Source organism: Phoca vitulina, unplaced genomic scaffold, assembly GCF_004348235.1.
Source record: "Phoca vitulina isolate PV1807 unplaced genomic scaffold, GSC_HSeal_1.0 scaffold37, whole genome shotgun sequence".
Lineage (NCBI taxonomy): Eukaryota > Metazoa > Chordata > Mammalia > Carnivora > Phocidae > Phoca > Phoca vitulina.
Genome location: NW_022589740.1, coordinates 8,355,584 through 8,368,456, shown reverse-complemented (window position 1 = coordinate 8,368,456; position 12,873 = coordinate 8,355,584). Strand labels below are relative to the sequence as shown.

At 53.0% G+C, this 12,873-nt stretch overlaps 1 protein-coding gene across 10 annotated transcripts in view; it reads left to right on the top strand.

Moving 5' to 3' along the window:
* The window catches only part of KANK1 (KN motif and ankyrin repeat domains 1), a 200,954-nt gene extending 188,515 nt beyond the window's left edge, over positions 1-12,439 (top strand). For all 10 annotated transcript variants that reach the window (XM_032427649.1, XM_032427654.1, XM_032427650.1 and 7 more), the window contains 6 exons: positions 6-93; positions 3,097-3,316; positions 6,055-6,197; positions 6,794-6,994; positions 9,034-9,132; positions 9,659-12,439. In XM_032427649.1, coding sequence (XP_032283540.1) covers positions 6-93; positions 3,097-3,316; positions 6,055-6,197; positions 6,794-6,994; positions 9,034-9,132; positions 9,659-9,721 — 814 coding nt within the window. In that variant the 3' untranslated portion in view covers positions 9,722-12,439. The remainder of the gene's footprint in view (positions 1-5; positions 94-3,096; positions 3,317-6,054; positions 6,198-6,793; positions 6,995-9,033; positions 9,133-9,658) is intronic.
* The last annotated feature ends 434 nt before the right edge of the window (positions 12,440-12,873 follow it).

Sequence of the window (12,873 nt, the reverse complement as noted above, 5' to 3'; positions counted from 1 at the left end):
CGTAGGTATGAATTAAGTGAAAAGATGCTGTCTGCCTGCAACTTACTGAAAAATAATATAAATGACCCCAAAGCTTTGACCAGCAAGGATATGGTGAGTCTGCCCTCCGGACATCGTCCCCTGCCTTTACAGATTACCCGAGTGGACACCAAAGTCAAGGTGTCTCTAGCCGGCCCCCGAGCCCTTGTTGCCCACACGCTGTGCCCCCGAACTCTCTCTAGCTCGTGTAAGCAGAGCGAGCCTCGCGTTGCCCTGTTCGCACCGCCCGTTAGCCTCAGGCCCCGCAGCGGACACCCCCAGCCTGTACTTCTCTCGGCAGGGAAGCCTCTGTGAGACGCATACTTGCACACGGGAGGGAGGGCTAATTGCAGTCAGTCGTCAGGTTTCGACACATTCTGCTTCCGCTCCCAGAACCTTGTGATCCAGGGAGAAGAGCCACCAGAGTTGTTGTGTTTTGTTTTTTTGTTTTTAAAGTTGGCCTCTGGCTTTTTAAAAAGCAGCCTCTCTGGGCCGAGGTCAGCATTCCTTTCAATTATGAAAGTGCGTGTCATGTTCCCGGGTGGAATGCCGGCGGCCGCTATTTTTAAACTTCGGAGTCACTGCGCTTGTCATCTGTGCCCAGTTTGAGAGACCTGGAAGCTCACAGCAGTGAAGCTGGTGGTTGCTTCAGGGACAGGAAGGACACGGCCCTGGGCAGATGAGCATTTCTGGGCGACGGTGAATCGGACACCACGGCGAAGTGTGTCGCTCTCCCCCATGGGGCTGGTGGAGTTTTGAGGTGCGGCTTCTGTCCCAGGTCAGACCCGCCCTCTGGCTGACAGTTGTCTTCAGCGCGTTGAGAAGACGTCGGTTCTCCCGTTACATCCGACAGCGTTGGCATTTGAATCTCGGCACCTCGTCAACGTGGAGTTTTCTGCCGCATAACCCAAGTCAGCAGCGAGTGAGAAGGCCTCACGGGATTGTAGAGTGATGAAACCAAAATGTTAGAACTGGAGGGGACTTGAGGGATCCCCTCATGCCGGAAAGGCACCATTTTCCTCGTGGACGACACGCACAGTCTGAGGGAGAACTGGGACTGTTGTCACAGGCGCGAGGCGCGTGGGCGTGCATACCTGTGAGGCCACCGTGTCCTGGTCTTTTCTGTTTTAACTGAGGCCCTGAAGATGAGGAGTCTTGTCCAGAGCTAATTAACTAGTTGCTCATTAGTACTGGGGCTAGGTGATACCTCTCCAATACTGGTCCATGTTTTATTTATCCTTTCTGAATCGTATTACCTTATCATACGGCATCCTTTTTTAAAATTACGGTTGTGCCTCATATTTGTTTCCATCGCTATAGAAACTTAAATTTCTCAGAGCCAGCTGTGTCTTGACATTAAATTAGCGAGCTGAGAAAGGCACACGGCGGTGATGTTTACAGAAGAAGATACGAAGTAAAATCCCTGGCCTGGGGCGGGGGCGGACCCAGAACTCCTTCAGTATAAACTAAATTTCTGTCTACGCCTCAGTCCCAAGAGAGCAAAACCATGAAATGTCACTGCAGTGTTAATATCTCCCACGAGGTTGAACCTGAACTTAAAACTGGTGCTTCTGGACCCTAGATCTTAGAGCTAGAATATACTTTGACCATTCTCAAAATACCTGGTCATGTGGTCTTCAGGGAGGACCATCCATTTCTCTGGCCCCAGATTGCCAAGCTGTATTGTCACGCACACACTCCGTGGTCAGTTCCTTTTTGGTTAAACTGAACTCACTTGACGAAAACGCGTTGAAGGAATTGCGCCGTGAAAAGTGGTAGACACACACGAGCAGTCACAGTGCCGGGGCCAGTAACCATAACAGGACGCCACATACACGGCAGTAACAAGAGTTCAACACCTAAACGACACAAATTCCCCTCTCTCCATGTGAGGACGGGCTCCAGAGAGATAGAAACCTGAATATGTAGAAGAATGAGCAGAAGAAAGCATTAGATGAATTTTTTTCCCACCCCAGGACCCTTTTCATCAAGTGCCGCAGAATGTGATTGAATGGGCTAAAACCAAATCATCAGTAGCTGGATGATAAAGATGCAGAAGCTAGTACAATTCCAGCTCCCACTTCTCTGTAGAAAGGGGACCTCTTGGGTTCTGGTGCTCTTGACATAGGCTTTCCATCTTTCTTTGGTCTATTTCTAAACCTTTCAGGAGTAAGCAAAGCACAGATGAACGGTAAACTCGTGTAAAAAGGGCTCATGGAAGAAGCATTCTAGTTCCTCCCGTCACCAGCAGTGGTCATGGACAGTCTGCCTTGAACTTCACATGGTCCGGGTTTGACTTGGTAGCTCCTGAAATAAGGCCCATGTTCATGTGTCCACAGCCTGAGGGAAGGCATGCATGGGGCTCCTGGTCAGATGCAGATGATCCTAAATGAGAAATGTAATTTGTTTCGAACCTGCTTTTTAATCCCTTTCCATGGTTGAATGTTTGTCTTTGGGATTGGAGTGGGAATGGGGTTGGCTACACCCTCATGGCCTTTCAGCCCAGTGCTGTGGGGATGTTGAAGGAGTTAAGGGTGGTCTGGAGAGGAAGAAAGCAGCATAAATTCAGTGTGGGTGAAGTAATTTCTTCTGTCCTGAGTACTCTGAAAATCACATGCAGGGCCAGCATAATTACTTAATGTTAATAGTTCAAGCATCAGTGAAGCCAGGCCTACGTGTTTTTATGTGTATTGCCTCATTTGTCCTCATCACAAGCACTGTGGGGAAAAGGTATTTTTATTACCCCCATTTTGCAGATGAGCAAACTGAGGCACGGAGTAAGTGTCTTCCCCAGGAGAGCACAGCTCACAAGTAGCAGAGCCAGGATTGGATCCTTGCAGTAGAGCCCCTGAACAGTGCTGCGCGGACTCTTTTACAGAAGTTAGAAACGTCTGTGGTTGAAAGTCCGGAGCGGTGCTCCAGTTTGGAGTTTGAGGCTCCTCTTAGGGCTCCGGGTTTCATGCGTGGTTCTCTGAGAGCCGACTCTCGCTGCGTACACTGACTATAAAAGGCCTCGTTTCTCGGGCTTTCAGCTGGGCTATAAATAGAACTAACGGCCACTTGCTGGTGTTTTGGCAGCGGTTCTGTCTGAACACCCTGCAGCACGAGTGGTTCCGCGTGTCCAGTCAGAAGTCAGCCAGCCCGGCCATGGTGGGCGACTACATAGCGGCGTTCGAGGCCATTTCCCCGGACGTCCTCCGCCACATCATCAACATGGCGGACGGCAACGGCAACACGGCCCTCCACTACAGCGTGTCCCACTCCAACTTCGAGATCGTGAAGCTGCTCTTGGACGCTGGTATGTGCACCTGGCCTCTTCCCTGACCGCGCTCGGGCGGTGACTCCGCTCAGAGAGGCCGGCTGACCCGCTCCTCTGGCTGGCACCGCCCCACAGCCGCCCCCATGGCTTGTCCACGCGCTCTGGCAGCCATACCCTTCTGGAGTCACTGGGGGGACGCTTGACCTGTAAACCTCCAGGTCCGTTTGTTTTTTTTTTTTAAGATTTTATTTATTTATTTGACAGAGAGAGACACAGCGAGAGCAGGAACACAAGCAGGGGGAGTGGGAGAGGGAGAAGCAGGCTTCCCGCTGAGCAGGGAGCCCGATGCGGGGCTCGATCCCAGGACCCTGGGATCATGACCTGAGCCAAAGGCAGACGCTTAACGACTGAGCCACCCAGGCGCCCCCAGGTCCATTTTGAAAGGAGGTTGGGAGGCTGTTCTTGCTGCGGTTCAGCTGCGTTCAGGCGAGGTGTCTCCCTGGTGAGGAGCGTGCCTCGGGGTCCCTCCCGAGCTGAATCACGCTGGTGGGGCGGGACAGAGTGCTGCTCCCGGGACCCGCGTCAGCTTTGCTGGTTGCACGCTGCTCTCTGTGCCCTTGCTCCCCGACCCCATCCAGCGGCCTTGCAGAGGTGTTCCACTAGCCAAGATGGGGACCACAAAGCCACTGCAACGGATTGTAGTAGAATCGTAACCATTCCCACCGAAATAGACCCTGTTGCTAGGGACTCCGCGTAGAGTGAAGAAAGTATTATTCTTGTATCTGAGCCCCAGTAATGAGAACAGTGAAAAGCCTTGTTTATAATTGGAACATCCCATCCCAGAATATAGCCACTGCATGCCTGATACACGAAGCGAGGGTGTGCTACGTGGAAGGGTCCCCTTGGAAAATGGCGAACTTCCAACTTTTTGTTCAAATACAGTAGCCCAGTGTACATACAGTCCCCGAGTCACTCTGATTTATTTTTGAAACACGTATTTTTACTTCTAGTATGTGACTGATACAGAATTTATGGTACCTCGGTCTTAAATTAGCGAGCACACAATGTGAACCTTTGATTTAGCATATGCAATAAAATTGTCAGGTTTCCCCCTACTGCTTCTTGGTCCAACTCACTAATTTCTTCTACTCCGTTTTGGGGAAATTAGATTAATGCAGAGAAGTAACCAAGCAAGATTTACCCCCTTTTCTAAGTTTACTTATTCCCGGCAGATGGGACTATGTTAGGCTAAAACTGCTTCCATCTTAGAGGAAGGAATTCCAAGCCTCCTTCTCTTTAGACTTTCCAGACTAGAAATAGAGCTGGTGATACTGTCAGCCCACGTTGTTGTTTATTTTTTTTAAAAAAGATTTTATTTATTTATTTGAGAGAGAGAGAGAGCACAAGCTTCAGGGAGAGGGAGAAGCAGGCTTCCCACAGAGCAGGGAGCCCAATGTGGGACTCGATCCCAGGACCCTGAGATCATGACCTGAGCTGAAGGCAGACACTTAACTGACTGGGGCACCCAGGTGCCCCCCCCCCAACATTGTTGTCTAAACAGAGAAGTGGATAATATCCAGAAGAGCCAAAAACAAGATTTCCAATTACTCTTGAAAGTAACAATTTAATCTACCCTTGGAAAATTTGTGTGGACAAGATATTTTGGTAAATTAAATGGTTTTGGAAAATTAAGGGGTTTTGGTTAATCACCCTGCTGGATATACCTGACCCTCTACTGCCCACCGTTACAGGCTGAGGCTGGGGCTCCGTCCAGCGTGTGGGTGAACGTAGTGACTGCAGCCTCTGTGAACGACTGAACATCACAGATGATGAGCAGCCTCAGAGAGCTCGTTGGTTCACATGCTTCTCCATCACACAGCTTTTTCTTTCTCCTTTTCTACGTTAAAAAACACGCCCTTTGTGTAAATGCCATCATGTCCCTACTGTGCAGTTATTTTTGAGCGTAAGGCAAGTTTGCACAGTATCTTCTCTTCTCACTCCTTACGGTAGAAACATCCTGAACATTTTAACTATATACGGTCACACACGAAAGCTTCTTTCCTGCACTCTGCATTCCTTTCATTTTATTAGAAAGTGCTAAAGGAATTTAGAAAAGGATCGCTGAGCCCCCAGTGCCTCCTTAAGAATTACAGGAATAGAAAACGTCTGGTCTGTTGTGTCTCTTAGTCCCTGGCAGTTTCTCACTGCGTTTGCTCTCAGACCGCAGTTCCGAGAACAGCTCAGCTAGGTGTCATGGGATTGGAATTGGGCTTCGAAGGCCCCAAGCAAGTCAGAGGAGCAAACTTAGGGTCTCCAAATGAGTCGTGATCTCTGAGTGGGTGACGCCATCGTGTTCTCTCCACAAGCCTTTACAGATCCGTCATATTCGTAGCTCTCCCTGCCTCCTTCGTTCTGTAATCATGATCCCCCAAACACAGACGAGTGTCCACATCCCACATTATGTGGACTCTCTGAAGCCACCATTACTTAGAACAACCCCTCAGCGCTCCGGGCTGTTGCAGTCGAGCCACCAGTTGCGAATAGGAGGTGCCGTGAGGGCTCACTCTCACGTCTGCTGCTTCTGGCCTCACAGGACACAAAACCTTTTATCCTTTCGTTGAGTATGAAAACGTCTCCGGCAGTTCCTTCCGAGTCACTCTGGGACGCGGAGCCCTGGGGGCCGTTTCACAGGCTTCCCCCCAGCCCTGTTCCTTTGGTCCACGGGAGAAGGGTCGCCGTAGGAAGGCTTCTCCCTGACGAGACTCATGTCTCCGCAGACGTGTGCAACGTGGATCACCAGAACAAGGCGGGCTACACCCCCATCATGCTGGCAGCCCTGGCCGCCGTGGAAGCCGAGAAGGACATGCGCGTCGTGGAAGAACTCTTCGGCAGCGGGGATGTGAACGCCAAAGCCAGCCAGGTGAGCGCGCTTGCCGCCCGGGTCTGCGCCCGGCCCGCACCCCGAGCATGTGCCCGCGTCCCCGCGGCTGCCCGGCCGCCCTGGCTGACCAGACCTGCTGGGGAAGTAGCAGCTTCACAGTCACCTGGCGGGCGTCCCCCTCCTTGGCCTCGCGCGCTGCCTCTGTCCGGAGCGGGGTGCACCTGCCGTGTAGGTCAGCCCGCCTCGGAGGGCCCGGGAGTGCCCGCCGTCTGCCCGGCGGTGGCTCGTTCCTCTCTCCGCGGTGTAGTGTTGTCATGCTGGCCACGCAGCGGCCCCGGGCTGGTTGGACTTCTAAGCACCTTTGACCTTCCCGGCTCCTCGCTCTAAGGGGACAGGTCCTCCCAGTGCCAGGGGAACACTGACGCATTGCTTGATGATCTTACTTAGCTCGGCGGCGCTCAGAACAAGAAACTGTTTCTCCGTGCCGGCCACCACCCAGCCTCAGACTCGTTCCACGTCTGCTTTGTCCCCTCTGTCATCCCGCCGTCCCCCCACCTCGCACCCCCGCCCCGGGCAGGCCGCCCCCCGCCGGTCTGTGCTGTGCCGCTGACGGGCCCCGCCACTCCTCCCCACAGGCGGGTCAGACGGCCCTCATGCTGGCCGTCAGCCATGGGCGGATCGACATGGTGAAGGGCCTGCTGGCCTGTGGGGCTGACGTCAACATCCAGGACGACGAGGGCTCCACGGCGCTCATGTGTGCCAGTGAGCATGGGCACGCGGAGATCGTCAAGCTGCTGCTGGCCCAGCCGGGCTGCAACGGCCACCTGGAGGACAACGTAAGTGAGCGACGCAGCCTCCGCGGGGCCTGCCCGCCGGGGGTCTGCCGGGCCCCTTGGCAGAGGGGAAAGGGCACGTTCTCCGCGCTGCTCGCTGGGGACCTCGTGCTGTGGTCCGGGCCACCGCCCTTCCCGGCCCAGCACGGCAGCACTGCCTATGTGCAAGCTCACGCTCCCAGGAACTAGAGCCAGAGGCAGGCCGATGAGGCCTCAGCGCCCACGCTCATTGCAGGAGGAGGGCGATGAGCTCGTCGGAGAGCCAGCGCGGCCGTGGAAAGCACAGACTGACGCCCAGAGCAGACTGAGCGCAGGCATCTTGCAGGTCCACGGAGAAGAGAGGACCGGGTCCCTGGAGCGTTGGGAAAGCCGGGTTGCTAGCTGTTCTGGGCCGGAACTACTAGATGACTAGAGCCAGCTGTCCCCACCCCCGAAATGAGGGCAAGTGGGCCCTCACTGGGGCCCCTCAGAGGGAATCACTCGTGTATCTCATCAGCCCGGCCCTCCAGACCATCCGGCGCCTTCGAGCACATCTCCCTGCTCCTGCCTTGGCTATTCCATCATCGTAACCCCGATCTGCTCTCCCCCTTCCCAAGCTGTCCCTGTTGCAGATAACCCCTCGCCTGGGAAACATTGTAAGGGAAGCAGCTGCCTCTGCATGTCTCCAGGCCAGAGGGGAGGAGGGCCGGTAGGTGAGGCACAGAACTAGTATTTGGTTGGCGCTGTGGTCTGAAGTGCAAAGGTCACAGAGGACAGGTTGGGTTGGTTCTGCTTTGGAAAGTTTATCTCCGCAGAGCACGGATTTGGCCCAGAGCTTCCTTCAGCTCAAAACACTAAAAAGTTAGAAGGAAAATGTACTTTTTGGGCACTAAGCATCAGATCCCGGTGGGCCCAGGCCAGCAGGAAGAGCAGACCAGTGCCGGCGTTTACTCGTACCCAGCACCGGGGGGTCGATGGTGGGCTTCCACATGGCAGACACCTCCCCGGGGGTGAAGAAGCTGTACCTGTCCCTCATGCCCCTAACTTCGGCGGGAGCAGAAGGAGTGCTTCCAACTTACCCTTCCTCGAGAGCAGTTGTGTGGCCTGTGTCTTGATTTTTGTTTGTTTGCTTTTACTTCTGCTCTCTCTTAGCCAAGAATAGCCCATAGATGTAGTCATAAGAGGCCCCAGAGCCACAGGCAGCTTCCAGAAATGCTGGTCACCTCAGGAAGGTGGGAGGAAGGAAGGAGGAGGGGAGAGGGAGGGCAAGTCCCTCCGAGAATTCCGAGTGGGAGGGAAGGACCCTAAGACGCCGACCACCAGAGAATTGTTTCCTGCTGCCAGTGACCAGAAGGGCATCCTTATTCCAAGACCAGACAGAAAGTAAATGGTGCTGGGTTTGGCCTTCTCCCTCCTTGACATGCATCCGAAGCCCTGCAAGTTCATGGAAGCCAAACACGTACCTGGAAACTTTGACTTCCCCATATTTAGTATTTCCCCTTGGATTTTCACACGATGCATTTGTGCAAGGCAGCAGGATTCGGTGACTGTGCATGGATGGTGTTCGTAGCGGGCGATAGGGGTGCTTAGGGCCGGAGGATCGGCTCCCTCCCCAAGGGCAACGTTGAAAGATCGTTGGCAAGTGGCAGGGTATCCAAACACCGTGTGGTACTGCTTGCTCGCTGTAAAGATAAGAAACACAGACCCTTAGGTTTCTACCCCATCTTCCTCTACGGCCCACAGCTGGTGCAAAGAGTAGTGGGGTGAGTCCGTGGCGGGCAGCCTATGTTGAGGATGCACGGGGCCCGCACCTCCACACTAACCACTGGGAGGCACAGTGGGGATGAGGTGACTGTCCTCCGGCAGGGACTCTGCTCCGGTGGGCGCGGCGCCTCATGGTAGCCTCAGGGCTTCGCCCTCAGAGGTCCAGAAAAGTCTCCCGAAGGACTGAACCGATTTGGGGAACCTTAACAGTTCTTGGAGAGTATTTGTTTTGCTCCCTTTCGGCTGTCTGGAAGTTGGAGAAACCCACCCTGGCTTGTTCTTTTCCATGTTCTCTTCAGGACGGCAGCACCGCGCTCTCGATAGCCCTGGAGGCAGGACACAAGGACATCGCCGTTCTTCTGTACGCCCACGTCAACTTCGCCAAGGCCCAGTCTCCGGTCAGTGTTGTGCATTTGGCGTTTGTGAACAGGCTTAAGCCCACCAGACCGGTGGGCCCCCTTCTTCAGGGAGTTGACAGGAGACGCAGGTTTTCTGAGGCTTCTGAAACGGGGAGTGTTAGTCTGCGGCTTTAGGGTTCGTGACTTTTGCCCCCCCAGGCGGCCGGGAGAGCTGACCTCTGCTCGTCCTCAGGAGACAGACGCTCACATACATGAAGGGTTTAGTTCTGGGCAGAATTACCCAAATGGCACCTGGGGCGCCCATGAATACATACTGCTACGTCCCTGGCATTTTTCCTAAGGCACACAGTGAGCAGCGACCTGTGGTCCACGAGTCCGCCCTTAGCAAGACGCTGACTTCCCAGGACGGCGCAGCAGACTGGGTCTGTAGTCCGTGTCCCAGGGGTCCGCGCTCCGCGCACAGGTGGTTGTCGGCTCTGCTGGACGGAGTTCCTCAGTCACGGAGGACGCATCTGCCTGAGGTCACTTATTAACCCCCCATTTTTTCTCCTCTCCTGGTCTCTAGGGCACCCCTAGGCTTGGAAGGAAGACATCTCCTGGTCCCACCCACCGAAGTTCATTTGATTGATAGATGCAAATAGCCGTCCATTTACATGCCACCATTAAGCTGCTGCTTGTTCCTGTTGGGGTGACAGACACTGAATGTATTCGTATTGTGCCTGAGCTCACCAGCACGCAGAACGGGAGGCCTGGCGCCTGGAGCTGCGCGGTGGAAGCCGAGCCAGCGGGAGCCGGCTGCCGGGCACACGCCGCCTCCCTCCTGGCTGTCTTCCCTCTGCGCTGGGCGTGCTTACCCCCGGCTCTGTGGCTGTCGAGTCTCTGCTCCGTTATGTACAGTCCTAGTCTCTCCCCACCTTGCCACTGCCGGGAAGCATCAGCTTCTCACTGGCTTGACATTTTTTAAAATGTTCCACAAGTATTTATATTGACTTAATGTGGAGCCATGGGAAAGCTCTCTGAAGATTCCATTCCAGGACGGTTTTGTTGATTCGTGTGTGTGTGTGTGTGTTTACTCTTCTCAAGTAAGGCAGTGGAGATGACTGGTCATCAGCACCTTGGGCCTGGGCCTGGAAGGTTTCTGGTTTAAAAATCAAAAACGGAACTCTCGAAAAGTAGAAAACTTACGAAAGGAAGTCTTTTCAGTTGGGTTAATCTAGGTGGATGTATTATATGACTTTTTATATAAAAGGTATCTATATAAAATGGACACAGTATTTTCAACTTTTATATTCCATAGTCATTGAGACAGGAGGAACTACGTGTAACGTTGCCATGTTTCTATTAATCATCGCCCAAGTCCGCATCCAATGGCAGAGGTTGGATCTCGTTAGAGGGGTTGGCAATATATTTGCCTCTAGGGAACCACAGTGTAGTTCTCCATGTATTTATGAATCCCTTTCTACCGTGTCACATTTACTTTGCTCTTATATGTATTTAAATGTTTGAAGTGCCTTAGACTCTTGCCATATTTTCAAAATAAAATTTCATTAAGCTCTTGTGCGTGTCCCCGCTCTGTCTCCGACAGCTGTCTGCCCGGCCCTGTTGACTTACGGCCCCGGAAGCCGGGCTGATGGACTGCACGGGCGGGGAGAGCCGGCCCACTGGTCTTGCACTTGGCCGAGAGGAGAGCACGACTCTGTTCACACAGCTCTGCCCAGTACTCAGGTTGCCCGTCAGGCATCGAAAATTTAAGACCTTATTAGGCAAGCAGCTCATCAGACAGGTAATCTCCAAGCGGAGGCAATGAGTGAGCTCTTCTCAGGTGTAGGGCACCGGCCTCTGGCCCTCGTTTTGGGTGCACCTGCTGGGTGACGGCACCTGCCTTGCAGTCCCTTTTACAAAGTAAAGAGGACTGAGTCCACCTCGTTCAAATGAGGAAGCATGGCGGCCAAAATGCAAATGAGGTGTTTGCACACGGTCACTGGTGGTGAATTTTAACCCGGCCTGTTTGCGAGAGCCAGGTGCACGGGAGAAATATCACGGAGGCTTTTCTCACACCTTTCTCTATTCCTCTTTCCTTCCTGTCGTCTGTTCATGCACTGCTGAGCTCAAAAAAGAGACCAGAGGACAGATTTTTTTCCAGCAGGTGTGTATCACAGTGCCTTTCCTAGAAGGCTTGTTTCACGGGCTGGGAGGAATGCGTCATTTAGAGAAGAACTCAGAGGAGCTGTAAAAAGCGGTGCTCGAAATTGAGGCCAACTTGGGGTGGTAAGAACTGTCCTCTCCCCCCCCGCACCCAGGCCCAGGCCCAGGCCCATGGCGGGACATCGGGGGCAGAAGGGCCGTCCTCTTTCTTGAACCATGAAAGCGAGGTCACAGCCATCTGGGGGCATGAGCACCTTTGTCCCAGGACAGATCCGCTAGCTCTGGGGTCAGGGCTCAATTTCAGTTCACGTAGTTTTTCAGGCTCCTTCAGACATGAAATAGCACAATAAATTAAGGCAGAAGAGTGTTTGTGTTTGAAGCAAAGTAGGTCTGTGAGTTTTCTGCCCCTCGATGGCATGGCATGCCTTTGGATCAGGGAGGATCTCTCAGGTGGTTTGAGGTCCTGGGAGTTTTGTTCTGTTTGAAAAGGAAGGCATTCGTGATGTCAGTGCGCGAGAAAATGAATTCCTACACCTTTGTGCTCCATTTCAGATTTCTTATGCTTAATTTTACAAAACCGAATGAGCGATTTTATCATGGAGTGAGGTCTTGTTCAATCCGTACCTAGCTTCTGGGTTTGCCGGCGTAGGCCTTGTTTATGCTGCTAACACTGGGCACTTAGAAGGCGTTTTATCTTGGGATCTTGGCACATTATATAAACCAGCCTGATTCTCCCCCATTGGTTCAGCTGCTGCTTATTGAGGCGCGAGTCCATAAAGGGATTTGTGGCCGGACACTCGGGCAAGGCCCCCAAATAAGGCTGGCATGGGGCTGGAGACTCCTGATTTTGTTTTCTCGCTGGCGTGAAGAGAAGCCTAAACCTTTAAGTGACAGGCAGCCTCTTTTTTCAGACAGCCTTGCCCTGGAAAACTAGAAGCCGAAGGCCAGTATCCTCCCCCAGACAGAAGGAATAGAGCAGTGGGAACTTTGAGACTTTAACGTTAAGAAAGTGAAACATGACTCATCCTGCCGCCGTTGTGACATTAAATAATGGACTAAACCCTGTGCGGGGGGTGGCGGGGGTTGAGGGTGCCAGGAGCGTGCTGTCCAGACGAGTCCCCCTGATAAACCAAGTGTTGCGTGTAAGTTGCCCATACTCTAAGGGGAACAGTCTTAGCCCCGACTTTTTTTTTTTTAATTTTTTTATTGTTATGTTAATCCCCATACATTACATCATTAGTTTTAGATATAGTGTTCCATGATTCATTGTTTGTGCATAACACCCAGTGCTCCATGCAGAACGTGCCCTCCTCAATATCCATCACCAGGCTAACCCATCCTCCCACCCCCCTCCCCTCTAGAACCCTCAGTTTGTTTTTCAGAGTCCATCGTCTCTCATGGTTCGTCTATCGCTCCGATTTCCCCCCCTTCATTCTTCCCCTCCTGCTACATTCTTCTTTTTTTTTTCTTTCTTAACATATATTGCATTATTTGTTTCAGAGGTACAGATCTGAGATTCAACAGTCTTGCACAATTCACAGCGCCTACCAGAGCACATACCCTCCCCAGTGTCCATCACCCAGTCACCCCATCCCTCTCACCCCACCCCCCACTCCAGCAACCCTCAGTTTGTTT